At 47.1% G+C, this 27,552-nt stretch overlaps 1 protein-coding gene across 4 annotated transcripts in view; it reads right to left on the bottom strand.

Moving 5' to 3' along the window:
* Window positions 1–213: 213 nt before the first annotated feature.
* PRR14L (proline rich 14 like) overlaps window positions 214–27,552 on the bottom strand; it is a 40,699-nt gene continuing 13,360 nt past the window's right edge. For 3 of the 4 annotated variants that reach the window (XM_043901257.1, XM_043901256.1, XM_043901259.1), the window contains 7 exons: window positions 24,167–24,239; window positions 16,334–21,422; window positions 15,400–15,471; window positions 14,627–14,798; window positions 13,979–14,085; window positions 7,033–7,104; window positions 214–4,415 (listed from right to left, as the gene is read on the bottom strand). In XM_043901257.1, coding sequence (XP_043757192.1) covers window positions 4,136–4,415; window positions 7,033–7,104; window positions 13,979–14,085; window positions 14,627–14,798; window positions 15,400–15,471; window positions 16,334–21,422; window positions 24,167–24,239 — 5,865 coding nt within the window. In that variant the 3' untranslated portion in view covers window positions 214–4,135. Of the gene's footprint in view, window positions 4,416–7,032; window positions 7,105–13,978; window positions 14,086–14,626; window positions 14,799–15,399; window positions 15,472–16,333; window positions 21,423–24,166; window positions 24,373–27,552 lie in introns of all 4 variants that reach the window. The other variant, XM_043901260.1, reaches the window with a different exon arrangement.

Here is a 27,552-nt window from a genome sequence, read left to right as displayed (position 1 = left end):
TAAAATGCTACACAACTGGCTCAGAAGGCCACCCACAAGTGGGACTCTACACGTGTCCTGAGCATTGGGCAGTCCTCAGAAAATGGTCACCACTGCGGAGGGAACATGTTTGTTGTGATATATATAACTTTGGAATGTCTATTAAAAAACAACAGCAACCTCATTACAGGTAAAAATTTAACTTATGAAGCCAAAAGAACAACAGCCTTGAGAGTTATTTGAAAGGTTTTCCAAAAAAAAAAAAAGAATCTTTATTTTCATAAATTAACACACATAACAGTGGGATTTTTAGTCACAAACTACCAAACAGAAAAGGAACTGCAGGGGCATTGTGTGTGCCAATGTTACCAAAAATGTACAAATTTCACTGAACTATTGACCATGATAATTATATAAACACTTCAGGCGGCTATTTACTGGCCCAGACCCGCCCAAGGAGATGCTGAGGCCTCTCGCCAAGGATTAAAATCCAATTCAGCACCAGAGAGGGGCTCGTGAAGACACACGATGTACAAGCGTCCAATCTGACAGGGTGCGGTGCTAGAGGGCAGACTATGCGGGGACCCTTGCTTCACAATCAGAATAAATAGCCTCTGCTGCTCAGTGTGTGGCTAGGTGATAGTATCACACTTTGATTTTACTAAAATGAAGCCTTCTTCCTGGCCAGCTTTTGATACAGGAAGTTTGGTTACAGCAAGGAGCCCTCCCCACGCATGAATCCAGGGTAGGGTGCTCCGAGCCTCTGGCCAACCACTTACAGACTTTGGGAACAGCCACCCACGATGTTGTGTCTCAGGGGTCCTTTCCATGATACTGGGGTCCGGGGACACGCACAGAACCCAAGGGAATTAAGGAAAGCGCCGACTGCATACTCTGCCCCCAGGGATGGGGGAAAGCACCACCGCCTACAAGTCGGTCTTTTGCCGATCCCAGCGTGCACCGTGAGAGGAAACCCCAGCCTTGGAGACGAGGGCTGGCTCTGCGCCCCGCCAGCCGCGAGAGCCGGGGTCGGTGACCCTGCCCTGCACACGCCGTGCCGCCCTCGGCCTGCAGGCAGGGGGCCAGCTCCCCAGGGGGAGGACCGAGTCCAGAGGGTGGGATCTGCAGTCCACCTCAGGTCGGCTCTGGCGCCCAAAGTAAGGCCCTTCCAGGCAAAATTGTGACAAAGTGTCTGATTTTCACAGCTCCATGGGGAGTGCTGAGCTCCAGATTCACAGCATGAGTTTCTGGGCTCTTCAGGCTCCAAGTAAGGCAAACGCTACATATCTCTGCACGGCACGCTCCTTGGCTGTAGCTCTTAAGAGTACGGTGAGTGACAAAAAGTGGACATAATCTGCTTGAATGGGTGATGAGGTACATTTAAACTGATAGAGAAAGGAAGCTGCAAAGGAAACCAGGAGGAAAAGGGGGAGGGCGGCCAACACTGCCAGAAACCGACACAGGGAGAAAACCATAGCTGAGGGGTCAGTGAAAAGCCGACGGGCAGAACTGCTGATTGGACCTGAGATTTCTCCTCTCTTTCCCATATTAAAATCACTAAATCTCGTGGGGTGGGAAGTCCCCATCCTTGGAAGCTACTAACTCCCAGCGCAGAACCAGACCTCCCAAGGCTCTGGGCAGGTGGCGCCAGCAGCCAACTGGTGGCAGGTGGCACAGCTTCTAGGACCACAGACAGTGCTGCAGCTGCTAGACATTAAGACAGGTGCGGCTGGACACAGCTAAAGCCTGACGTGGACTTCAGGCAAGCAACTTCAAGTCTGCAGTGGGGGCCCCTTCTTAACTTTGGAATGAGGCGGGGCCTCGGCCAGAGGCAGGCCAAAAATTACAAGGGGAGGCTGGCCTCAGAGAAGCTACTTCCTACACTCCCAGGACAGGAAGGAACCCGGGTCCCACCTCATCCATGCCTCCCCTCCAGACACTGAGGCTCCAAACCTCGCTCCCAGCCCTGACAGGTGCCACGCCTGCAACGGGCAGACTTGAAATTGGATCTCCAGGACGCTGGTGGAACCGCAGCTGCACCCACTTCAGTCTGCCACGTTTGCCACATGGTGGACTCGTCTCCACTGACGACGGAGCTGGCGAACAGCTGGGAGTCTGTCCAGCGGGAGCGCCCTAAAAATGCTCGTACGCGGGCACAAACTCATCCCTACTCCCTTGAGCAAAAAGATGGAGCATTTGTGTCTGAGGACCCTGTCCCAGGACGGGAGAGGTACTGAGGCGACACACAGGTCATGTCTACAGTCTGAGCAAAGGGGATGCACGGGGCAGCGTCTGGTCTGCACCGTCCACAGCGGTGTGAATGCCTGGCTCTCCGACGCGCTGTGGCCATGGCCTGAGAAGCCTCCGCGGGTCAGCAGGTGGGTGCTCCGGTTACTGAAAGCTCTGCCTGAGGCAGTGGGCCCACGAGACAGACGTGGCACTTTTCTGACACTGTCAGTTTTTCTGCTCGTGTGGCACAGACTGTCAGCCTGCAGAGGAAAGGCACACAGAGACCCCCACCCCCCACTCCATCTCCCTGCCGCCGACACACGGGGAGACAACAGGAGCCCAGGAGACAGGACCAGGACGGGACCACTCACTCCTCTCACAGGCTGACTCGGAAACACCCCTGGAGATCTGACAGTCCCGCTGGCCGGCGCTGCTCCCGTAGGAGGACGGAGGCGCGACCAGTGCCCTGAGGCGAGGTTTTAGTATCCTGCTCTCCAGCCACGGAATGTTAATTCTCTGCACTCTTGGTTTCAGAGACAGAGATGAAAAAACAAGATAAAACACAAGGGAAGGGGAAGAGGGGAAGCAGGTGAGGGCACACAGGCCTGATGTGGGGAAGGAATGAAACCTCTGGGCCGGGGGCCGCACGCAGCAGCCCCTGCTCCCCTGCCCACAGACTCCCTCAGGTGCACACACAGCAGCTGAGAGACCTGCCCAACATGCCTCCAGACTTCCAGTAGGACTGACGCAGGGGCCCAGAGGACAGCGAGGTGCCCTCTGAGGGGGCTGCCCGAGAACTTCATGACCTCGGCTGACCCCTCCTCCCGCAGGATTGGCAGCTGTGGACACTCTGGGTTGGCGTTTGGCACCACCAGGGCCGCTGTGGACCTCTGTCACGGACACCACTTCAGATGAAACCCACTGAGACCACACCCAACCTTCCGACTTGTTAAATGACCGGGAGAGAAACCTGCTCTTACTTTCATCATTACGATAAATACATCTAGTTAGTGGGCAAGAATGAGAACCCAGATGAGGCAATAGTCATGCCTCGAGTTGCATGTGGGGAAGAGGCTGCCAGAACGCATTGATGGGGAAAGGCTCTTGGCTACCCACCGACAAACCGGGACAAATGCCTGTCGTGTGTTCTGGAGATGTGTATTGTCTTTCTTCTTGATGTCTTAAAAAATTAGTTTTAAAATCACATTTAAAGGCTCGAAACATGCAGCAAAAATTTAAAAAAAAAAAAAAGAGGGAAATAAAACAAATGAAAATAATCAACACCACAACATTAAAAAGTGCAACTTACTTCAAATGGGCCCTGGACGGGCTCCTCTGGCACTAGTGACCCACAGTCACAGAGGGGAGAAGACAATAGGGAAAAGCCACACACACACACACACACTCTCTCTCTCTCTCTCTCTCTCCTGGTTCTGGACAGACGGACTCAAAGGATTAGAAAACACAACAGCTCATCTTTCCTCAACTACTGAAGTGAGCCAGTGAGACCTCATGGGACAGGACGCCAGGTCTCTCTCCCTAGGCCACATGTCTGAATGATCTTGGTCTAGCACCACCGTAAACGATGTGGGACTTTCACATGGACGTGCAAATGCTGTGAGTCGCTGAAACCTAGTGTTGTTGAAAGGGTGCCGTGTGCCCCTCCATGGATGGCAGAGAGCGGGGCGAGGAGGCCGGCGTCATCCGGGACCATTTCCAAGAGAAAAGGAGCATTCCTGAGGTTCTGTGCTCAGCAGTACAAGCTAGAGGGCCCTCCTGCACCAGCTCCTACAGAAGCTGCACCCGGAAGGAGGTAAAATCCACAGCCTGCGCTCTGAGGGGTTTAGGCGGGAGGGCAAAATCAGGCAACCTCTTCCAAGGAGGCCAAGAAAAGTCTGAAGCCAAGACCCCCAACCTGAATCACCACTCAGCAGCCGGACGGCTGCTCCTGCTCCTCCTCTTCCTTGGCAAAGAAGGTCTCCAGTTCCATCAGTTTCTGTATCAAGAGCGCGTCCAGCTCCCGGCTCTGCAGGGCCGCCTTCTGGGCCCGAGTAAAGCTGCCCGCTACCTTGACCTTTCCGCGCGCACGCCTCTTCCGAGGGACTGTGAAATCCTGAAACTCCAGGACTCGCTTCCTCTTCTGTTGACTGATGGAGATGAGTGTACCGTTTCGTTCCTTAGGCTCCTCGAAAATGGTCTCTAAACACCTAAAGGTGAAGTACAAGACAGGGTCACTGACATGCAGACCTGGGGGGCCACCGACCCTCCCCGTCTATGCTGAAGGCTCACTGCTCCTGACTCAGCTCCTGTCTCTGGCCTGCAGCTTTAATTTTTTTATGACAAATATGAATATGTAATACAGGCACTCTGAATATGTAATACTAGCAATTTGGAAAACTCAACAGTGGCCACAGGACTGGAAAAGGTCAGTTTTCATTCCAATCCCAGAGAAAGGCAATGCCAAAGAGTGTTCAAACTACTGCACAATTGCATTCATCTCACACGCTAGCAAAGGAAAGCTCAAAATTCTCCAAGCCAGGCTTCAGCAGTACATGAACCATGAACTTCCAGATGTTCAAGCTGCATTTTGAAAAGGCAGAGATCAAATTGCCAACATCCTCTGAATCACAGAAAGAGCAAGAGAATTCCAGAAAAACATCTACCTCTGCTTTATTGACTATGCCAAAGCCTTTAACTGTGTGGATCACAATAAACTGGGAAATTCTGAAAGAGATGGGAATACCAGACCACCTTACCTGCCTCCTGAGAAATCTGTATGTAGGTCAAGAAGCAAGAGTTGGAACTGAACATGGAACAACAGACTGGTTCCAAATTGTGAAAGGAGTACGTCAAGGCTGTATATTGTCACCCTGCTTATTTAACTTATATGCAGAGTACCTCATGCAAAAAGGCAGGCTGCATGAAGCACAAGCTGGAATCAAGATTGCCGGGAGAAATATCAATAACCTCAGATATGCAGATGACACCCTTACAGCAGAAAGTGAAGAACTAAAGAGCCTTTTGATGAAACAGGAAAGTGAAAAAGGTGGCTTAAAATTCAATATTCAAAAAATTAAAATCATGACATCCAGTCCCATCACTTCAGGGCAAATAGATGGGGAAACAATGGAAACAGTGACAGACTTTGTATTTTTGGGCTCCAAAATCACTGCGGATGGTGACTGCAGCCATGAAATTAAAAGACGCTTGGTCCTTGGAGAGAAGCTATGACAAACATAGACAGCATATTAAAAAGCAGAGACATTACTTTGCTGACAAAGGTCCATCTAGTCAAAGCTATGGTTATTCCAGTAGTCATGTATGGATGTCAGAGTTGGACCATAAAGAAGGCTAAATGCTGAAGAACGGATGCTTCCGCACTGTGGTGTTGGAGAAGACTCTTGAGAGTCCCTCGGACTACAAGGAGATCAAACCAGTCAATCCTAAAGGAAATCAACCCTGAATATTCATTGGAAGGACTGATGCTGAAACTGAAACTCCAATACTTTGGCCACCTGATGCGAAGAGCTGACTCATTGGAAAAGACCCTGATGCTGGGAAAGATTGAAGGCAGGAGGAGAAGGGGACGACAGAGGATGAGATGGTTGGATGGCATCACTGACTCAATGGATATGAGTTTGAGCAAGCTCCAGGAGTTGGTGATGGACACGGAAGCCTGGTGTGCTGAGGTCCATGCGGTCACAAAGTCGGACACAACTAAGCGACTGAACTGAACTGAATACAAGCACATAGTGAAGAAACAGAAATTGGACAGGATGGTAAAGAACAAAAGTAAGACACCCCACCCCACTAGCAAGAGTGTTTCGTGTGTCCTCCCAAAGTCATTCAATGTACAGATGTGCACAGGTAAGCATGCATCAGCAGAGGTCAGCCCTGCTGTGTGAAGGGCTGGGTAGCAAACATTTTAAAAACTGATGAGCCTCTTGGGTCTCTGCTACATATTTATTTTCATTTTTTAAACAGTCCTTTGAAAGAAGAGGTCATTCTTAGCTCATAGGACTGGAAAAAAAGAAAGAAAACAGGCGGCTGGCTGAACCTGGCCTGTAGTTTGCACCATCCATCCAACAGTCTGGGTTCCTCTTTACTTAAGGGGTAGCAGACCACAGGCTATCCTGTGCACTGTGCCGCTCTGACGAGCAATAACCTTTAAGAGCGCCCCAGCTGGGTATGCAGGGATCCCATTTTAAACGGCTGTGCGGTGTAACTCACAGTCAGGATGGATCATAATTTAGTCAGAACTCTAGTCATGGGTATTTTTAAAGTTGTTTCCAACCCTCTCCTATTATTGGGTTGGCCATAAAGTCTGTGCAGGTTTGCAAGAACATATGGAAAAATTTAAAAGAACTTTTTTTGCCAATCCAATATTTAGCGATGCTGCAATGAATAGCATTATATGACAAAGGCTTCAGAGCAAATGCTCATCCTATCTTACAGGATTAAACTCTCCTCCTTCATCCTAGACACCACAGGAATGGAATAAACGTTCAATGATTTCAACAGAATTTAGACCCAAACAAAGCCAAGTAAGTGAAATGCCTTCTGTATTTGGGGATGGAGTCAAATCTGAAGATCAATGATTCTTAGTCTTGAAGACCCAAGTACAAACGAAAAGAGGATACCCAATCTGACACACATTTCTTTCCTGTCCTACTGCCGACTCCAACTCAAGTGAACACTAGTTATTTTTGAGATCCGGTATTAAAGAACTGAACATAAAACCCTTTCCAAAATGAAGACTGGAGATTTATGTCGATCGTTTCGGAAGCCCTCCCAATCTATTATTTCCTACTTGTGTGTACCTACCTGTTTGCAGGAGGAGATTTATAATTCTTGTTGGTATATATTTCTTCTAAACTAAACTCTTTTTTCTTTAACCTGAAAAGAGAAAGAAATATAAATTCTTCATGATCTCGCTTTTAAGAAGACAGATTTATTTATTTGGCTCTGCTGCTTAGTTGTGGCACGTGGAAGCCAGCTCCCTGACCAGGGATCAGTCCCAGGCCCCCTGCACTGAGAGCTTGGAGTCTTAGCCACTGGACCACCAGGGAAGTCCCTTCATGGTCTCCTAAGAGGAACAGGATTGGTTTCCCAACTTTATCCTTTCCAGTCGTTTACTTTCCAAGAGTTCTCGGTATGTCTCACGTGAACCATGAATCCTGGATCTTCCTTTTCATGCTGCTGATCTTAGACTTTATGAGATTCAGTTCAGTTATACTTACTGGGAGGGATATAACTGGATCTCTACCTATTATCTTAGCTTACAGCTTCTTTTTTTCCCTACTTTTTCTATGTTTCTTCTCTTTGACGGACTGCTCTCTTTTTTATCCTCCCATCCTGGCTTGAAAATTATACATCTTCTTTTCTTGTAGCGGTTGGCAAGAATTTTGATTAGCATATTTAACTTAGAAACTGAAGTACAGTTAACATTTTATTTTTACCCTTCTCTCAAACAACACAAGGTCCCTGGAAGTTCTAAGTCTAATCAATACTGTCCCAATTTATACGTTAGCAGTGTTCTATTCTGCCTTTTGATTTTGTAATTATGCATCTAATGAGATAACCATATTATCTCTTTATTCTGTTAATTAAATCTCCTTTATTCTATTAATATGGTATACTACATGGATTGATTTCCTATGTTCAACTAAGTTTGCATTCCTGGGATAAAAGCCACTTGGTCATGGGTACAATCATTTTTTCAAATATGTTGCTGGATTCAGTTTGCTAGTATCTGACGATTTTGGTGTCTACATTTACGAAGTTTCCTGGCTTCTTTTAAGATTACCTTTCTGTCTTTGGAACTCTGAACTCTCCTCCCTGCCATGTCGTCTGTTCTCTATGCCTTTGTCTCCACTGCTGCCCTGCAAATAGGTTCATCAGTACAATCTTTCTAGATTCCATATATATGTGTTAAAATGCGATATTTGTTTTTCTCTTTCTGACTTACTTCACTCTGTATGACAGACTCTAGGTTCATCCAACTCATCAGAACTGACTCAAATGTGTTCCTTTTTATGGCTAATATTCCCCTGTATGTACGAGTTTGTGTTCTGTCTTTGTTTATAGTTTCTTTCTTTTTTCCCCAGCAGGAAAGATAGATTTTTATGAAAAAGATTATTCAGATTTTTATTTTGTGACTCTGAATTTTGTTATAGTTAACCATTTCCTATGGTTTCTTCAGGTATTCTGTTTTTATATTTAAGTCTGATTTCACATGAAATCAGACTTAAATATATTCTGGTGAAAGGTCTAAGATAGAGACCCAGCTTTATTATTCTTAGAATGACTGCCCAGCTGTCCCAGTAGCACTTTACTGATCAGCCCATCTTTATATCACTGATCTGAGGGGACACCTTTGTTACGTATTGAATTTCTCTATGTGTTTGTGTCTATTTATGGACTCCCGTTTTTGTTTTACAAGCCTGTATATTAATCCTGTGGCATCAAATCATTTCTTCTTCACACTGCCATATTTATTTTTTGACATATACGTGTTTAGTCGCTCAGTCACATCCAACTCTTTTGTGACCCCATGGACTGTAGTCCACCAGGCTCCTCTGTGGAATTTTCCAGGCAAGAACACTGGAGTGGGTGTTGCCATTTTCTACTCCAGGGGATCTTTCTGACCCAGGATTGAATCCTGGTCCCTTACATTTCCTACACTGGCAGGCAGATTCTTTTTTTTTAAATTTATTTTTAGTTGAAGGATAATTGCTTTACAATATTGTGTTGGTTTCTGCTATACATCAACATGCAGGCGGACTCTTTACCACATACACCGCTTTACCGTTAGCTGTGCTGGGTCTTCGCTGCTGCACTGGGCTTTCTCTAACGGCAGTGAGTGGGGGCTACTCTTCGTTGTAGTGTGCAGGCTTCTTGTTGCGGTGGCTTCTTTTGTGGAGCATGGGCTCCACGGCACGTGGGCTCCAGTAGTTATGGCTTGCAGGCTCTAAAGCGTGGGCTCAGTAGCTGTGGCAAATGGGCTTAGCTGCTCCGCACTATGTGGGATCTTCCTGGATCAGAGATTGAATCCATGACCCCTGTGTTAGCAGGCAGACTCTTATCCACTGTGCTACCAGGGAAGTCCTGGCATCATGTTAATTGCTGATATTTTACAATATATTATAAGATCTCTTAAGACTACATTCTTTTTGTTTCAATTTACTTATTTTTGGCTGGGCTGGGTCTTGCTTGGGCGTTCTCCAGTTGCAGCGAGCGAGGGCTACTCTCTGCTGTGCTGCACGGGCTTCTCATTTCAGTGGCTTCTCATTGCAGAGCACAGGCTCCAGGTACTCATGCTTAGTAGCTGTGGTATGCAGGCTGTAGGGTATGCGAGCTTCAGCAGTTGCATTTTTCAGGCTTAGTTGCTCCACAGTAAGTAGAATCTTCCTGGACCAGAGATCGAACCCATGTCCCAAGCATTGGCAGCAGATTCTTTACCACTGGATCACCAAGGAAGTTCCAAGAATAGTACTCTTTTATTTCACTTGTTTGCTGAATTTTCCAGGCTATTCTTGCTTTAGTTCTGTATCTACATTAAATACATGGCTTTCCGTTCATTCACATCTCTTCCTGAAACTACAGAGCTTGGTCAAGTGTATTTGCTTTAAATTTTGTTTACTGGAATGTACCAGTTACTAAATTACTGCTTCTCAGCTCAGAATGTGCTCTCAGTACCTGCTCTGTGACAATGGAATCTTGGCCTCCTTGCACATTTCTTTTCCACAGTGAGTACAGTGCTGGACTTTGGCAAAAGAAGGCACTAGAGGAGCACTGGAAGAGGAAGTGAGCTTTTTTCCTTGCTTCTGCCACATGGTCCATCGTGGGTGTCTGTGTATTGGGGTCTGGGGTGAAGTCAGATGGGGACACTTGGAGGGGCTCAGCACTACCTGAACAGCCAGAGTGTAGCCCCCGAGGACCCCTGCAGCACGTTTGGTGACTACCACACACAGACAAGGCATTCAGGGACAGAAGCCCACGGTGGGACCCCAGCTTCCTGGGGGTCACTTCCTGTGACTCCCCTGGAGCAAACACCCCCCACTGCAGGCCATGCAACTGCAGCAGCACCCCAACAGCCTGGGTGCAGCCCTCCAGCCTCATCTCATGCCCCGTACGGCTGCTGCTGTTTCCCGCTCATCCAGCTCCAGTGTTAGCAACCCACCATCTGATGGCTGCAACCATATCTCCTGCAACAAAGTCAGACTCCAGTTGCAGGGAGGGCCCTAAGATGCCCTTCAGAATTCTCTGTACGGGGCGCTTCCCTGGTGGCTCAGTAATAAAGAATCGCTTGCCAATGCAAGAGGCACAGGTTCGATCCCTGGTCCGGGAAGATCCTACATGGCGCAGAGCAACTAAGCCGATGTGTTGCAACTACTGAGCCCACGTGCCGCAACTCCTGAAGCCCAAGCGCCCCAAAGCTCGTGCTCCACAAGCAGAAAAGCCAGTGCACTGAGAAGCCTGCCCTCTGCAACCAAGAGTAGCTCCCTGCAACTAGAGAAAACTCTCTGCACACCTTTATGGTTACTCTTCTGTTATATTAATAGTTTAACACTTTAATATTAAACTTGCCCTGTTTAACATACCATGTGGTTTCCATCTCCTGAATGGACTCAGACTGATATGTGATACTAAGGTAAAACCCCTAAGGCTCTGCTAGACCATGGGTCCTCATACCAGCATGCTGGAAGACTTTCAAGACAGCACACGGGCACTCACCTCCAGTGTAAGCAACCTCCTGAACTCTAACCTCCTGCTCATGACTCATCTAGAAGTGTCTGTACGCTCATGCGTAACTTCCCATAAATTCTTTCTGAATAGCCCCACCCACCCTGAATTCTACCTTAGTATTGGAATCAAATCAATGATCTCACCAACCCCTCTTTACAGATTAATGAAGTCACCGTAAACTTGTCTTGGAGGTGTCTCTCCCCACTTCACACAAGGTTCCATGAAGTGGGTTTATTGGAGACTTGACTTGGTATAAGGATATCTGGATTTCAGATTCAGTGTGGAATGGAGCTCTCAGAGGGACTTTGTTTCATTCATTCACCTCCTGACTATCATCAGACAACGCCTATTTAAGGAGAGCTTCAAACACCAAAAATAGCATAACTGTACACAATGTCTTTTTCAAACTATTCTCAACACTCAGTCTGTTACCACTTAGAAAAGCTGTTGATTCTTCTTTTAAAAAAAAAAGTGAAATGTTTACTAGGACTATCAAACTTTTGAAGATAAAGTATATAAAACTCAGAAGAACTTTAATCACATCTTATACAGAAACATTTAAGTCAATTATTCAATCTTCATCTTATAAAATACAACTTCTACTTCCTGTTAACAACAAAAATTATATGATGAGCTGCCATGACAATCGGTTTGCAGTGATACACTTGTACCCTACATTGAAGCGATCATGAGATTTTATATTAATTAATGGATCTTTCTCCCCACAATTAATTATTCCTAAAAGTCTAATCACAGTTTGATTGGTGCATGTGCACACATGTACTGAAGCAATATCATGCTTTCTTATGTACTCCTCTCTTCGTAATTATTTTAGCTACAAATCACATTGCTTTATTATAAATTCAATAACAGGAAATTCTTATAAATTTAAACTGTCTTATGACTTTTAGAAATCTACAAGATGTGTTCCATAGTTTATTTCTCAATGGTCTGTATGGTTCTTTTGAATGTGAATATTAACACACTTATTGTTTCATAGCCCTTGACATAGAGGGGAGACCGTATTTGTGGCACTATGTCATTTTATATAAGAGACCTGGGCATCCATGGATTACTTCCCCAAGGATACTGAGGGACGACTACATTTGAATTGGAAAACAGAAAAGTAAGGAAGTAAGAATGATCTGGCTGATGGGCTTGAAAAATAAAATATGCCTTTGCTAATTAAGTTACATGTCAAAAATTTTCCCTAAGTTTAAGGCACTAAATCAGCATCTTCAAGACACAAAAGTGTACTTGAAGTAATAAAATCATCTTAATCAAAATGTCGGTGGTAAAGACTTATTGAAGATCTTAGTTTTCAACCTCACTCATTATATAGGATTAAATAAAGTACCTCTAAGTGCCAAAGTAGCATGTAATTTGTTAGCCATCTGACACTGGTCAGATCCTCCTGGGTCACATCCCACAACCCGAGACACTGCCTACCTGCAAAGCCTGGGTGACAGAACCCAAGGGAGTCAGCACTTTTCAATTCTTTGCTTTCAAAAACAAATTAAGTGATAAACCATCAAATATAATTTGATGATAGATCACTGAGATTTTTTTAATATTACTTGACAGAACTTGAAAGGGTTGAATGCCATTGTTCCATTAAAACTCTCTCCACTCCCACTACTTATCTGAATAAGGTGAATAAGGTTTTCTAGAACTTATATCTACCAAAAAATTCAAGGTAGAATACCATGTTTCTGAACCCTATTTTATTCTAGTAAAAAGTAGTACTCAACACAGGATATCTGAAATACTTTAAAAATTTCTCTTGAAAAGACATCGTAGGATGATCAATAAAAGAACTGTAGGACACAACACGTTAAGATAAAACCAAGTGGGAAAAGTGGAATGTCAATCATAGGAACAGTTAATTGTCACATCTGTGCTGTGTGAAGCAATAAAATAGATAACTTTTTTTCTCAACTGGACTGTACAACAATTTTAAATATTGGGAATTCTTATTTACTTTCTACAGGTAAGTCCTTGACGTTCAGGAGGGTGAAATAACTTACTCTGGGTTAGTCAAGGGACACAGGCTTCCATTTGCCAATGAGAAATGAATGAGTGAAATCCATCACAAAGGAAACGTTAACTAGGTATCTTGTAACAATGTGTGTATCTTCACTGTGTGTGCGTGCGTGCACATGCACATGGGGTGTCCACTCTGTGACCCCAAGTATTGCAGCCCACCAGGCTCCTCCGTCCACGGAATTTTACAGGCAAGAACACTGGAGTGGGTTGCCATTCCCTTCTCCATGGGATCGTCCTGACCCAGGCATCAAACCCAGGTCTCTTGCGTCTCCTGCATTAGCAGATGGATTCTTTACCACTAGCGCCACCTGGGAAGCCCATCTGTGTAATACACATCATCTCCAAACTCGAATCATGTCAAATATACAATCTGGAATCATGCCCAATACATAATTTAGTAATCGTTTTCTTTCCACTTCACTCTTTAGGGATGAGCAATCATCTCTGTCACAGAAATCTTTAGAATCCAAAATTTTAAAGGCTATACTCTACCATAACATGGATCTAGCATTTTCTTAAAAAACAACAACAAAAAGACTGCTCTCATAACCTGTGGGTCGCATTCCAGTTCTGTGTGTAGAATGTCATGAGTCTGGGCTGTGGGGTTGGGTGAGACCTGTGGGGACAGGAGCCACCAGGGCCAGGACAGACGTTCTGGCTTAACACGGGTCTCTCAGCCACTGAGCCCTGGCACCGGCACCTAAGCCTGGGGACAACGGCAGTGCTGACTTCCCAGCACCCCTGGAGGAGGCCCTGGGATTGTAAACACAGAGGAACCGGGCATAGAGACTCAGGAAGTGACCCAGAACCCTGCGCACAAATCTCTGGCCACAGTACTGGTGAAATTCTTTTGGATAAATTCCTAGAAGTATTGATATAACAAAAGCTCAGAGTATATGATCATTGAAAAGGCCATTATATTATACTAAACAATTTCCAGAAAAATGCATCCGTGTGTGTTAGAGAAGGCGCTCACCTTTTGGGTCGAGGAAGGCCCATGGGTGTGAGGTTAGGGTCTGGCTTAGGAATGGTTTTCCGGATGCGAATCTGTGAGACTTTCTTCGGCCTCTTCTCTGGCTCAGCCTATTTTTAAGAAGACAGACAGTAAGGTTGTAAGTCATTCTAAATACACAGAGCCCCTTTGTTGACACTCACTACACTGCTTCCTCAGTGTACAGGGGACTTCAGGAAGTAGTTTTATGACAAAGCTTCACCCAACCACTCCTGCCAACAGCATTTTCAGCAACTGCCCCCTTCATGTTACTGTGCATGCAGTTCAGATACTGAGATGATCAATACAGTTTAAAACTGTTGGAGACAGTGGATGCTGAGAAACTGAAGCACAGCATCATTCACTCATCTCTGAATGTGAGAAGCCTCCTGCTCTATGCTTCAATTCTCTGAATGTTGTTAAATGCGTCCTTGAGAAAAAAGGGTCTGGAGAGCAATGAGGATGAACAGATCCCAGGCACCCTTTGGTGGTCAACGGAAAAGCCCCTGTCCTGGTGACATCCGGTACTGGGCTGAAGCTAAAGGTGGCAGTAAGGAGACCCGGGGGGCTGTCTGCACCTGTCATGGGATCTGAGGAGCTTCTGCCGCCCGAACCCACCGGCACTGAGTTTACCTCTTTCTGTTCTGGAGGGCTGCCCTGTGGTCGGGGGCAGGCGGCCGTCACACCATCCAGCTCGTCAAACCCAGGAACCGGGAACTCGGAGGCTGAGAACAGGAGCTTGCTGACAGTTGAGTCTGTTACCAGGTGAGACTTTGGTACCAAGGCAGGGAATGGAGGCTCTAGCCTGAAACCACAGAGACAGAGACAAAGAAGAAAACGTGGGACAGGTTCACCTTCCATGTCAGCACCTTCGTCCTAACATCCAGATAAGAGCTAAGTGACATTCCCATAAGGCTATCCCCATGTTGCTTCTGGACATGCCTGTGTCTGCATGTGTGATAAACTACAAGAATGTGGTCAACCCAGTTCCCTGGAGTGGAATAAGGAAACTTGGAAGATGCAGATTTGAATAAGGAAAAAAATATGAAAAAAGAAAGGAGTTTTTGCAGGAAGAAGACATTTAGGGAACTGAACAAACGAATTCTGCTTGGATGTGATCAATAGCATCCGGGCACTGAAATCAGCTCAATGCCTGACAGGCATCTTGAGGGGACTTGCAGTACAATGAGCTGGCTCCTGATTTGACTTTTTTCTTTTTTTCAGTAAATGGAACTGATCACACAACTTTAGTTACACAGTCCTGAGGCTGAACCTCTGCCTGTGCTCCTGAGAGATGCAGATCAGGCTTAGAAGGAGAACAAGAGGCCAGAATTGCACCAAGCTCAACCCACGGCAGCTAGAGTACCCCCCCCTCCCCACGTCTCCCTCCCTCCACAAGCCCTCACCTCAGGTGACTGCCGCCAACACTGTAAGCAGCTTCCAGGCCCGGAAGAGGCATGGACGGTAACACGGTGCGGCTGAAGTGGAGCAAAAATAAAGAGTGACGGGTTAGGGCGGCAGGATGGTGGGAAAGGCTGTGAGGACCCATGGGTTTGGAAGGATGCTCAGTCAGAGCCCAAGGAAGACCTGAGAAGCGTCCATCTACCAGGGAGACAAAAACCTGCCTCCAGGGCACAGAAATTTCATGTACGTGCCGATCACTGGGATGGAGGTGGGCTGACAGGAGGGCTGTGTTCTGACTTAAATGGAAAGGCAGAGAGATTAGAAGCAAACGATATTGGTGGAATTATTTTCAACTGTTCTCAGTGGTCAAACCACAAGAACTCCTTCCCAGTTCACATAAAAGTCTATGAATTTTATAGCTGTAACATGTACATGCCAATCTTTGAAGCTCCTCTGCTCCAGAAAGAAAGAGAGGTAGGCTTATAAATAGATTGGGTTTTGCCTGCATAAATAATTTAAAAAGTACTTCTGTATCATTTACACGCCAAACACTGAGTATAACACCTGTGAACAGATCATAGGTACAAGTCACAAGTCACCGCTTACAGTCTTTAACATGCAGTGCGATTTGTTCTTGGCAAGAAGAGGCCAAGGGAAGAAAAGGAGAGATTTAAGATTTACTGGTTTGTAGAATTAAACCAACACAATGAAGGAAGGTACCAAATTAAGGGTTCTGCAGGAAATCCAGATCCTTCCGGAAAATTCGAGGGGCCCGCACTTCAGAATTACTGCTGCACTTTCTTAGCAGAGATCTGGCAATAAACAGGCAATGCAGACACAGACGCTGAGCCTTGTAGCTTTAGGAGCGCCCTCCCCTCTCCCCAGTGGGAGGATGCAAACACAGGACTTAAGCAAAGGACAGGGCATGGAGTTTACCTGCTCATGACGCCCAGAGGTGACTGCCGCTTGCTGTGAGAGGGTGGAAGGGCGGAGATCTCCAAGGGGCAGGCGGAAGGCCCATGCTGGCTCCAGATGGATAGCACCCGGCCCACCGAGTAGGGCAGAGAACAGAAGACCTTGTCAGCTATGGAGGCAGGAGACCGCAGCCCTTTGAGGCCCTGTGTTAACTGGGTCATGAAGAGCCTCTGCATGGCAGGCGTGTGGCTGGCACAGCTCCGTTTCTTCGTCCAGATCCGGTAGCATCCCGGGGAGCAGAGTGCTAGGAGCGTGTGGAGGCCAAGGATGGAACAGCCCCCCCTGCTCTGGACTAGGGCAGTGGCCCTGCGGTCCTGGAGGGGAACTGGAGGCTGGGCGCCTGCCTGGTCGTGGAGGCCGGGGTCTTCCCTGAACGTGGCCACTCCAGGGCAGCCATGGGCCAGGAAGAAGGAGAAGGTCCACTTGGGAGGTGGAGAACGGCCCCAGCGGGCCTCTCCTAAGGCGAGTCTCGCAGGCGCACAGTGCTCAGGGAAAGTCCTGGGGGACTCAGCCACGCACTCAGGGCCCAGCTTCACATGGAAGGACACCGGGAAGGTTTCGGAACCGAACAGCAGCGATGGCATCTTGTCGCTCAGATCTATGAAGCTCATTTTGACAGTTTCGAGCGAATAAAGCATCAGGGGTTTACTCTTAGGCCTCCTGTCCCAGTCACCAGCTGCCAGACATGGGTTCAGCTGCGTTGTGCTGCGGGAGAAGCCGTCCAGGAGCCTCCGGTATCGGAGCTGCTTGTAGCTTTTAGCCACAGGGAGAAGGTCCGAGGAGCACCGCCGAGACCGCAGCTTCTGGGTCCTGGCAGCGGGGGCCAGTCTGGAGGCGAGGATGGATAGCTTGCTGAGTAAGGCCAATTCTTTGGTAGGCATCCGCACATTCAGGCCCCCCGAGGGCAGGCCTGGGGCGGCCTTCGGCTTTGGTACATGGCTCACAAGGCTTCTGGCAGGGGCTGTTTCGGGCTCTGGGCGCACAGGTAGAGACATGGCATGGGAACTGAGAACTCTGTGTGCTTTCGTGGGGATGGTCTCAGAGGAGCTCTTTAGGAAAGCAGAACGTGCGATTCTACTCATTTTCCTCCCCACGGAGACCAGCTCCTGGCAGGAAACTTTCTTGCAGGTTCGGGGGGGCTGCTTCTTTAAGGGCAGCGCCCCCTTCCGGTGAGAAGTGTTCCCAAAGGCACCGTGGAAGGCCTCACGCCGGGCAGAGCAGGGGTCTCGAGCCCTCCGAGGGGCAGTGCGGGGACCGGGGCACATGCATGACTCCGTGTCCTTTCTTGGGGGGTGACACGAGCCTTCCTCCGTCAGGCCTGTGGGCTTCTGAGGCCCCACGGCAGAGGTGCCCGTGGCCGGCTTTGCTGAGGTGACTCCCGTCTCTGAGGCGGGCTCATCGTCGCCACCCTCCTGCACCTCATCCGACAACGGATGAGATGCTGGGCATTGTTCCAGTACTGTGTGTGCTTCTTTTTGACGTACCTGCTCCTCTTCCTTGTGGCTCAGAACCTTCTGGCTTGGTCGTTTCTCTGAGTCACCCCGCATCCTCGGAGCTTTAAGGTGGGTCTGAGAGACCTGGCTCGGGTTATCAGCGAGACCACCTTCCCTGATTGCCATCTCTTCCGACTCCTGCCCGGCAGGAGGCTGACCCCATGGCCCCCTCTGCTGCTCTGCAGCCTGCTCTCCTTTCACTTTAGTTTCCGCATCTAGCGTCAAAGGCGAGCCTTCCGCCCTGAGGGCTGTGCTGCCTTCTTTGCTAGGATCACTCTCACTCCTCGCTGCTCCTCCCTCCATCTCAGGCAGGACTGTGTTGTTCTTATTCTCACAAGGCATTTCACCGTCTATTGGCTTAAAAAGGTTTGGGGGGTCAGTTTCTTCACTATTAATAATTGTTTCTGATTTTTTTTCACACAGTGGGTGCAAAGGCATTATCTCGATGGATTTCAGGCTTCTTGAGGGTACAGAGTCTACACCCTGGTGTCCAGAAGATGTTAACTCTACTGAAGAAATTCCAATGGTATTTTCCTTGTCTTGCTCAAGGTTTACTTCGAGTCTTGATCCTTCAATTGTTCCTTGTGTTTCTCTCAGAGATGCTTCTTTAACTTGCTCTTCATGATGAACATAATTGAAAGACATATTTATTTTACCCAATACTCTTACATCTGGTTCATGATCTGCAATAGACCCTACGTCAGGCACACAAGGGTCTGGACACACTTCCATTTCACAGTCTTCTATGGGTCTGCATACCTTCTCTTCACACGATTTTTTAATATTGAGAGAGTCTGATGCAGAGGAAGCAGCATGTTGGAAATCCGAATCCTGGCCAATCATTCCTACAAAAGCAGCGACAGGTGCTCCCCTCTGGGACACCGTACTCCCTGAGGCTTCTGGCAACATCGCCCTGGCGTGCCTTGCACCCCCAGTCAGAGTACCAGAAAGCCTTCCTTCCAGAATGCCTTCTGAGGGCTCATCACTACCGCCTGTGGAGACCATGTCTGCTGTCCCATCTGTGGGCTCCTCACAATCAGAAATCCTCCCACAGCCCCCTTTTGTGGGGCTCCTGCCAGATGTTGAGCTGTTACTGCCTGAACCAACAGGTAGAGCCTTCAGGCTGTGGCTCGCCTCTCTGTCAGGCTCTGTGGGCGACTCTCGCTGGTCACGGCCAAGTGTCTCCTTAGCTGGGTTACCTTCACCTCTGCATTCACTGGGTCTGCCTGGGTCACCCTGGGAGCTGACGGCATCATCTGCCTTCTGCTTAGGAGTTTCAATTGCTTGGTTCACATTCTTAACACCAGAGAACATGGGAGGACTTGGAATGTTTGTGGGTTGGTTGAATTCTTGTGCGACGCGATCAGAAACGTCACATCGACAGAACACAGTGTCTTTGGGTGTGTCCTGTTCTTTTTCTTCTGGCCCTTCCTTGCTTGGTTGGGTGGTTTGGTCTGGAGCTTCACTGTTTAATGTGCCTGCCATCGTTTCATCTCTGGCCTCACCTCTGGGAAGGCTGTCTTCAGTGTCTCCCTCACCTGGCTCACTTTCCTCCGATGCACAATTCTTTCTACAGCTGCAGCTTTCCACAGAGCTGTCGCTCCCTTGGGGGTGGTGATGGATATGCTGAAAGGTATCTTCATACTTGGATAACAGACAGTTTTCGATGCTCAGGGTAGTTCTGCTGGGCTCCAGGGCAGCATGGGCAGGACACCTGCTCTCCTCTGGGACGTTTTTCCTCACACAAGGGCAGCTAGAGAGATCCCGAGACGGAACACTCTGACGTTCCCGGACAGAGACCTCTACAGGCAAGGCTGCCACTTCGTTCTTATTTGAGAGGAGTCCAGAATGCAGACTACCTGCTCCCGAATTGGCTGCTTCGGTCTCTCTTTCTAGTCTGCTGTTTAAGGTGGAACTGTTTGAAGAGGCACCACGGGATCCGTCACTTGGTCGAGAGATGTCTTTCGTCTTTGTTTTCATGGGAACGGGGTGGGTTCCGGCAGCGACACCTGTGCCATCCTCTGACGGAGGGCGCTGGCCCTGTCGGGAACCCCTGCTTGCTGCTACAGGCATCTCTTTGTTGGTTGGCAACTTTGTGTGGGTTTGAGAATTAAGGGACACTTGATTTAAAACACATTCACTTCCTGTTTTGTTTACAACCAGTTTGTTGTCATGAGCAAATTTATCCACCTCCCAGGAGGTGCTCTGTTTACCTAAATGTGGACCGTGGTCCTGGGCGTTTTGTATGGCTATTTCTGATTCAGGCCTGTCATCAAGTTCTAGGGATGGTGGTAACGGAGTAATGTCTTTCTTGAGCTTAGACATCTCAGTTATAGAATTGATCTGGTCCTCTGGTGTTAAACTCACAAGGGATTTCCCTTCAATTAAAAATCCGTTAGGCGAGGCTTCATTTAACTGGGGTCTGCCTTCTAGATTTCTCTGGGTACGGACTAAGGACTCACAGTCTCTACTGTGAGTCTTCTCAGTCAGCACACTGGGCTCTAGAGTGGTTGTCTGTTCTGGTTCTTCAATCTGCACTGAGGAGGGAAAATGACTCCCTTCAGAGTCTGTGCCTGGATGGCTCATTTCAGCAAAAGTTCCTCTGTGGTCCTCATCATTTGCCAAGCTACCATGAACGTCTAAAGTGATTTTCAAATCATTTTCTTCAAGCACTCCTTCCACGGCTTGAGTAAAAGAATTGGGCATGAAGGAACTGGAGCAGCCTATATGGGAACTGCCTCGAGGGCAGTAGTGATCATGGGCATTTTCTTTGGGGAAGACAGTAGTCTCTTTTTTTCCAGAACAGTGACGACTACCATCCTCTCCTGGTTGCCTGGCGTTAACAAGGAAGAGTTCTCTTTCACTCCTGGGATTCAAAGGCTGTTTGTGTTCTTCTCTAGAAGACAAGTTCTGGCTTTGACCATTCCCATCCAAACAGGAATCGTGCGTCTTTTCAGCGGATCCCTTTGGCAAGCCATCACCTTCAAGACCACACTTTTCTGAGGACGTTGTTCTGGATCCTGGACCAGATAAACCTGATGTGAAATGGGAAACTTTAGAATTTTCTTCTGAGGGTTCTGTTAGAACCACCTTTCTCGTGGCTTTGAGACTGTCACATGCAGAACTGTGTCTCTCACTATGGTGGCCAGGGACCTGTTGGTGATTGTCGTCGGCTTCACAGACAAGGTTTAATTTACGTAACTCTTCCTCCCTGCTGTCCGCTTTGGAAATGGCACTGTTCCCTGGTAACAATGACAACCAAGAAGGATAAGTTCTTATTTCTTCACATTCCTTTTCTTTAGGAGTTGCTTCTGTTAGTCCAGGGTCCACAATATTTAAAGGCTCTAGGGAAACTAAGGTGCTGGACTCTGAAACCTCAGCACTGGTCATGATTTTGTCTGTCTCTGAGTGTCCACGGCACCGAGCCGAGAGACCCTGACTCACACGGCCATTCTCGAGTCCTTCGTTATCGTCCGCCTTAGTTCCATGGACCTTCATAACTTGGACTTCCTCAGTAGATGTCAGAAGAGTTTCAGCTGTGATTTGTACATTTTCTTCTGTGCAAGAGAAATAAATCTGAATTAATGTGTAATCATTTGCTCTACCTTCATAAATTTAATCACGCAACAAAAACAACTCCAAAAGAGAATTGCAAAGTTAGTGCTACAGTACCATTGGCTTTGTTCTTCTTTGCAAAATATGACAGAGAGCCAAAAGAGTACCTGAAAGAAACAGGTTATTCTGAACAAATCCTTTCTTTAAATATGTTACTTACTTAAATGCACTGACCTAGCTGGACAAATGATGATAATGGGGAGATATATGCTTAATTCAGTCTTAGGGAGTTTCCATTCTAAAGCATTTATAAAGCAGACTCACATTAAAACAGCTTATGTTACGAAATGACCATAATACTTGAATAAATAATAAATAAAATTATCTTTGAAAAAGAATAGTAACACATAAAGCCTTAAGTAAAAGAGATTAATCTGAAAGTGGAGTATCAGTCTTGAACCCAATTACTTGCAAGGCTTGCCTCCCTACAGGGTTGGTCATGAATTGGTAATAATTGAAGGTGAGAGATAGGTTCACAGGGGTTTAGTATTTTCTCCTTTCCACTTCTGAGTGAGTGAGAAATTTTTCATTATGAAACATTAAAACACACACACACAAAATACCTAAGATGTAAATGTAACTTACGAAGGAGTTTTACTGCCCAGAACTTCTCTGAAATTCTAGGCACAGGATGCAGTATAAAGAAGTTCCCCCAAACTGTTAATCTACAAAAGACTTTTTGTCCCTCTCCCAAAGCTGTTCACTTAGAGGTAAACATGTGTATATGCTTGTACATATGCTGCATGCATGTAACAGGACGCCTGCACTGTGCAGACAAAGCAAGATGCAAATCAACCTACAGATCTAGTTCCCACTAGAACGTAAGTTCCACAAAGGGAAGGATCACCTCTGTTTTGGTATCTCCACCTCCCTGTTGTCTAGCATAATAACCAGTACATAACAGCACTCAGGAAGTATTTATGGAGCTGATAAATGACTACAGTCAGGTGACGTCAACAAATGCTATTGGATCTTACTGCTCACTCTGTACTGAACACCCCATGGTGACCCTGGCGATGGGTAGGTATGTTACAGATGTCAGCAGAATGAGGAATTAAGTGAGGGAAGCTGTTACAAGTTAGGTACACTGGAGGGTGAAATGTGTTCTGTGAGGTTTAAGCAGCATAGGAGTTTCATGACTTGGCTGAACATCCTGGATTTGTGGTCATGTGATAACTGTTTAAATGGTGCTTACGTTTGCAGAAATTGACAGACATCCTAAAACTCATATGAAAATGCAATGGACACATTAATAGCCAACATACAATCTCGAACAAAGAAAACGGACTGGAGGGGTCGGAGAGGAGGATAAGGAGACTGCAAGATGGAAATGTTCCCTTTTTTTATTGTGTCAGTACAGCTGTGATCACACAACTGCATGTGTTTGTGTCCACACACACACACACACACACGAGTGAATTCCACTGTATATAAGCTGTACCTTAATTAAAAAGAAAAAAAAATTCAGTGCCCCACATGTCTAGACTGCTTCCTGGTTGCCTTTTAAATGGGTGTGGTACTGGCTCATTTTTCAACTTCCCACTCCTCCAAAATGTGAATTACAGGAAGATAATGACCATCCTCAGCTTCAGAGCTTTACTCTCCACAGGACAGCGAGGAATTTGAGCCACAGAGAGAACCTCCATCAGCAGGAAGCAGGAGGATGAACTGGGACAAATGTCCTTTCTCACAGGGATGGTCTGCACCCTCTTTTCTATCCAGGCTGCCAAGAAGCATCATCAAATCTGATACTGTTCCACAGTAACAAAAGGTTCATGTGATTAAACATATTTGCTGTATTTTTTTTTTTTGCAGCTCCAATTATTCTACATAGTTAATCTTAATTATATAATAGATACACACAGAATCATGGCTCAGCACTTTTAGGCCTCAGTTTCTTCCTTAATCAATCAAAAGATCAATCACAATGAAGGCAGTATCTCCGATGCCCATATCCTACCATTGTTTTGAGGAGCAAATATGTGTATGTGCTCAGTCATGTCTGACTCTTTGAGACCGCGTGGACTATAGCCCATCAGGCTCCTCTGTCCATGGGATTCTCCAGGCAAGAAGACTGGAGCAGTTTCTCTTTGAGACCGCGTGGACTATAGCCCATCAGGCTCCTCTGTCCATGGGATTCTCCAGGCAAGAAGACTGGAGCAGTTTGCCATTCCCTTCCCCAGGGGATCTTCCCAACCCAGGGATCAAACCTGAGTCTCTTGCATCTCCTGCACTAGCAGGCAGAGTTCTCTACCACTGCAATACCTGAGGAGCAAATGAGGTAACAGAAATGAGCTTGGCAAACTCTCAAGGTGATGGGGAGTGGACATGGGATGAACAGAGTGGGATGTCCTGCAAGGCAGTGGTTCCTGCCCCATCCATGTGAACTTGTTTGGAAGGCAGTGTTGCTTTATAAAGTCAAATGGAAGATTCCACACTAGCTTTAAGGTTCAACTCATAGTCAATAGGGCCTCATTACAGAAAAAGTGGGAAGCAAACTTGTCACAGAAAAGAGGCACTGTTGGATAACACCAGGGGCCTCCGAGCATGTCCATGGGCAGTAACACCGACAGCTGCTAAGGCCAGTCCCTTGTGCAAGACAGAGACTTACAATCCTCATGTTCTCAGTGGGAACAAAAACGGTGTAACGAGTGGAAAAAGGAAAGGATGTGAGAGAAACAGATACCTTTGTTCCTCAGACCATCTTCAGGGAGGCCCATGCATAAAAGTTCTTCGCTTGCCTGCATCCGGAGGTCCTCCTGCGGTAAGAAAACCCAGTGGTCAAGGAGGACCCAGAGACCCTGAGCTCACAATGCCAACGATCCTCTGAGAGGCTTCTCTGCAGTTCTTGGAAATGTGCTAGTTGTCACAAGGACTGGGAACTGAAAGAAGCTGCAAATTCAAGTTCATATTATTAGTAAAACTTCCATTCCTCTAGAATATGAGCTTGAAAAGTCAAGTTTCCCAAGGTCCTGACAGATCCAAACAAAACCTTGTGTCTTCCGAATCAATAAACACACTGGTGCAGTGTGATCTTAATAGAGTGAAAACCTAACTGGAAACTATCAGGAAATTGGAGGGCACCCAGCCCCTAACCACTTTCTTCCCTCCTGGAAGGGCTACTTTCCCTTTTCATCCCTGTTCACTGGAGGAGGGGATGAGAGGGAGCGCCATCAATGACAACTGACAAAAGGGACTTCAGGGAAACAGGCAGGGGCAACACGGGTGTGCAGCCCCGTGAGGACAGGGTCCGGCTGCAGACACTGACTCACCAGCGATGGCTGCTCACATCAAAGTGTCCTTCGGGGTCACCTCTTTTTATCTGCCCACAGATTTACCTTTTTTTTTGGCATGTAGATCCCAGACTAGTTGGACCCAAAGGTTGACGATGTGGACTATTACTTACCTCATCACCAACCCATCAGAAGGGTGTCCACCAGCTAATCATGCCCTCTTTGAACAATTACTATAAAACTTCTCACTGTCTTCCCCAAGTGGGGACACTTGGATTTGAGGGCATTAACCCACTGTGTCCCCCTCTGCCTGGCAAGGCAACAAAGCTATCCTTTTCTACTTCACCCGTCCCAAAGATTTGATCAGTACCAGCATCAGTGCACAGAAAGGTTGAACTTTCAGCATCACCCTGAGGAAACCGAGGGTAGAAACCTGATGCCCGCCGTCCAGCAGCCAACTGCTGCAGCCACGCCCACGCCTGATGGTGCACCCCAAGGACACTCAGGAAGAGAGGCACAGGACACTGACCTCAGGTAGCTAAGGTGTGTATCAAAGGAACGAAGTTCAGACTCCTGCATCTTCCCATATAGACAGAAACACTAAATTCCTTAACTGGAGATATCAGGGGTTTTTTGGTCTTCTATTTTTTTTTAAAATCTTTTGGTTTTTCTCTTTGCCTTGCCCTGAGGCACAAGGGGTTTAGTACATCCCCCCCCCCCCCCCCCAAACCAGGGGTGCAGCTCATGCCCCCTGCAGCGGAAGTGTAGAGTTCTAACCACTGGTTTTCTTCTACATCAATAATCTTTTGATGTTCAAAAAAAAAGTAAAATTTTTCCCCACACTAATTTAATTGGTAAATACAAGATTCTGACTGACACAACACTCACTTAAATCTACAGATGGTGAAGTCACTGTAACTTCTGATAATTTTTTTATAGCATCTAAAAAAACAACAAGCAAAACCATTTCATCTCTAAGCAAAGTTCTGCGGTGGAAACAGAAGACCAAGCGATGGCAAGTATAGGGGTAAATGGGAGGGGAAAAAAGCATCATCACTGGACCTGAGAGAAGAGACCAGGTACGGAGCGTCATGTAGGAAGCAGGACCGTTCCTTTGCTTTTCCTCGCAACTTCAGAGATGAATGCTTTGGAGGACCGTGAATTTAAAACAGATCTCTCCCACAGAACTTACGTGTTACTGTACTTGACCAAAACGTACAAATTCTAGCATGATCCTGGGTCAAATTTATTTGCAAATGGGGAGAGGAGAAAGTTCTTACTTATCATGGAAGGAAGGATGGAACTAGAAAATCACCACTTGGGAACCATCATGGTGATAATTACCTCAAGGAGAATCATCAGTGGGTGTTAAACCTAGTGGCTAAAAGTCTGAATGAGAAACAGAAATATTTATGTAGTCTCCAGTATCTCCCCACAAGATACTCAATGACTGTGAAGGGGAAAATGGCACCTCCACGGTGGAGAGGCTGGGCAGTTCTTCCGCCCAGGAAGGAGGCACCCCCACACCAAGCCTGCGAGAGGATGCATGGAGAAGAACCAATCATTTCTGTGGGATTCCTGCCCCCCTGAATGCACAACCACGATCTGATGATGAGGAAACGTCTGACAAACTCAAGCTGAGGGAAATGCTACAAAATAAATGGCCTGTAGTCTTCAAGTGTCGAGGTCACAAGCAGAGGAAACATTGCAGATTAAAGGAGATGAAAGAGACATGACAAATGAATGCCACGAGTGAGCTTGAATTTTTCTCTTAGACCAAAAAAACATTTTCTTTTGCTAAAAGACATCAGTGGGACAACTGGTCCAGTGTGAATATGGTCTTTCGATAAAAGGGTTAATGTCTTGATTCTGATTAGTGTACTGTGGTCACCTAACAGAATGCTGAATGTTTGCGAGTAAATACATAGTCAAGTATTTAGGCCTCACATCTGCAACTACAAACTAAGATCAGAAGGGAAAAAAAGCAAATGTGGTGAAAAGCTAACAGGTGAGGGATCCACATGAAGGTCTTTACATTGCTTCTGCAACTTCTCTGTGAGTCTCAAATTATTTCAAAATGAAAGGTTAAGAAAGCACCTTTTTCTGTGGCAACTCTTGATCCTTACTCCAAATGACACTGCCCTGCACACTTCTAGTTCTCAGGCTGAGTGTCTGAGGGGTGAGACTGGATGCCATTAGAATATTTCTTCAGATTAACACTCTATAGGCAAGGCCGAGTGCTGGAGCAGAAGCCAAGGGAGTAGGACCCAGACTCAGCTCTGCTCCGGCCTCAGGATTTCCACCTGTAGCTTTGCGGGGCAGAGAGTGAGCTCACAGTTGGTTTTATAAATGGGGACCACAGGCAGCTTGCGCCATCAACAGAAGCTCTCGCCACCCAGCATACCTCAGACACTTGTCATCTCTTCCTGTGAGAACGCTGACAGGACTGTGACCAGCAGACCCTGGTGTCATCTGGGGTGACCGCCCTAAGCTCTTCTGGGTCTAAAGAGCCTCTGCAGGGTGAGAGCGGACCTCCCGCAGGCAGCACACAGCTCCCGTCAGATTCCCAAGGGCTCTGGTGATCTCGCCAGGTGACTCCTGAGGGGGCCCTGGTGGGGCTGCTGGGAGTTCAGTTCCTCCACACCTGCTGCTCGAAGGAGGGTTCCTAGCTGGAACCCCCACACCCAAGCCAACTAATTCAGGCCATCCCCCTCTCCTTGGTTAGCAGCCACGAGCCTAACAGGGAAGGGGAGAAGCAGGGGGCCAAGAGTGACAGACTCCCCTCTCCCTCTGCCTCGCTGACCTCTCGAAAGGTTTTGAGTCAGGAAAAGCAAGTCTC

This window comes from Cervus elaphus, chromosome 5, assembly GCF_910594005.1.
Source record: "Cervus elaphus chromosome 5, mCerEla1.1, whole genome shotgun sequence".
Taxonomy (NCBI): domain Eukaryota; kingdom Metazoa; phylum Chordata; class Mammalia; order Artiodactyla; family Cervidae; genus Cervus; species Cervus elaphus.
This window is presented reverse-complemented; position numbering and strand designations above follow the sequence as displayed.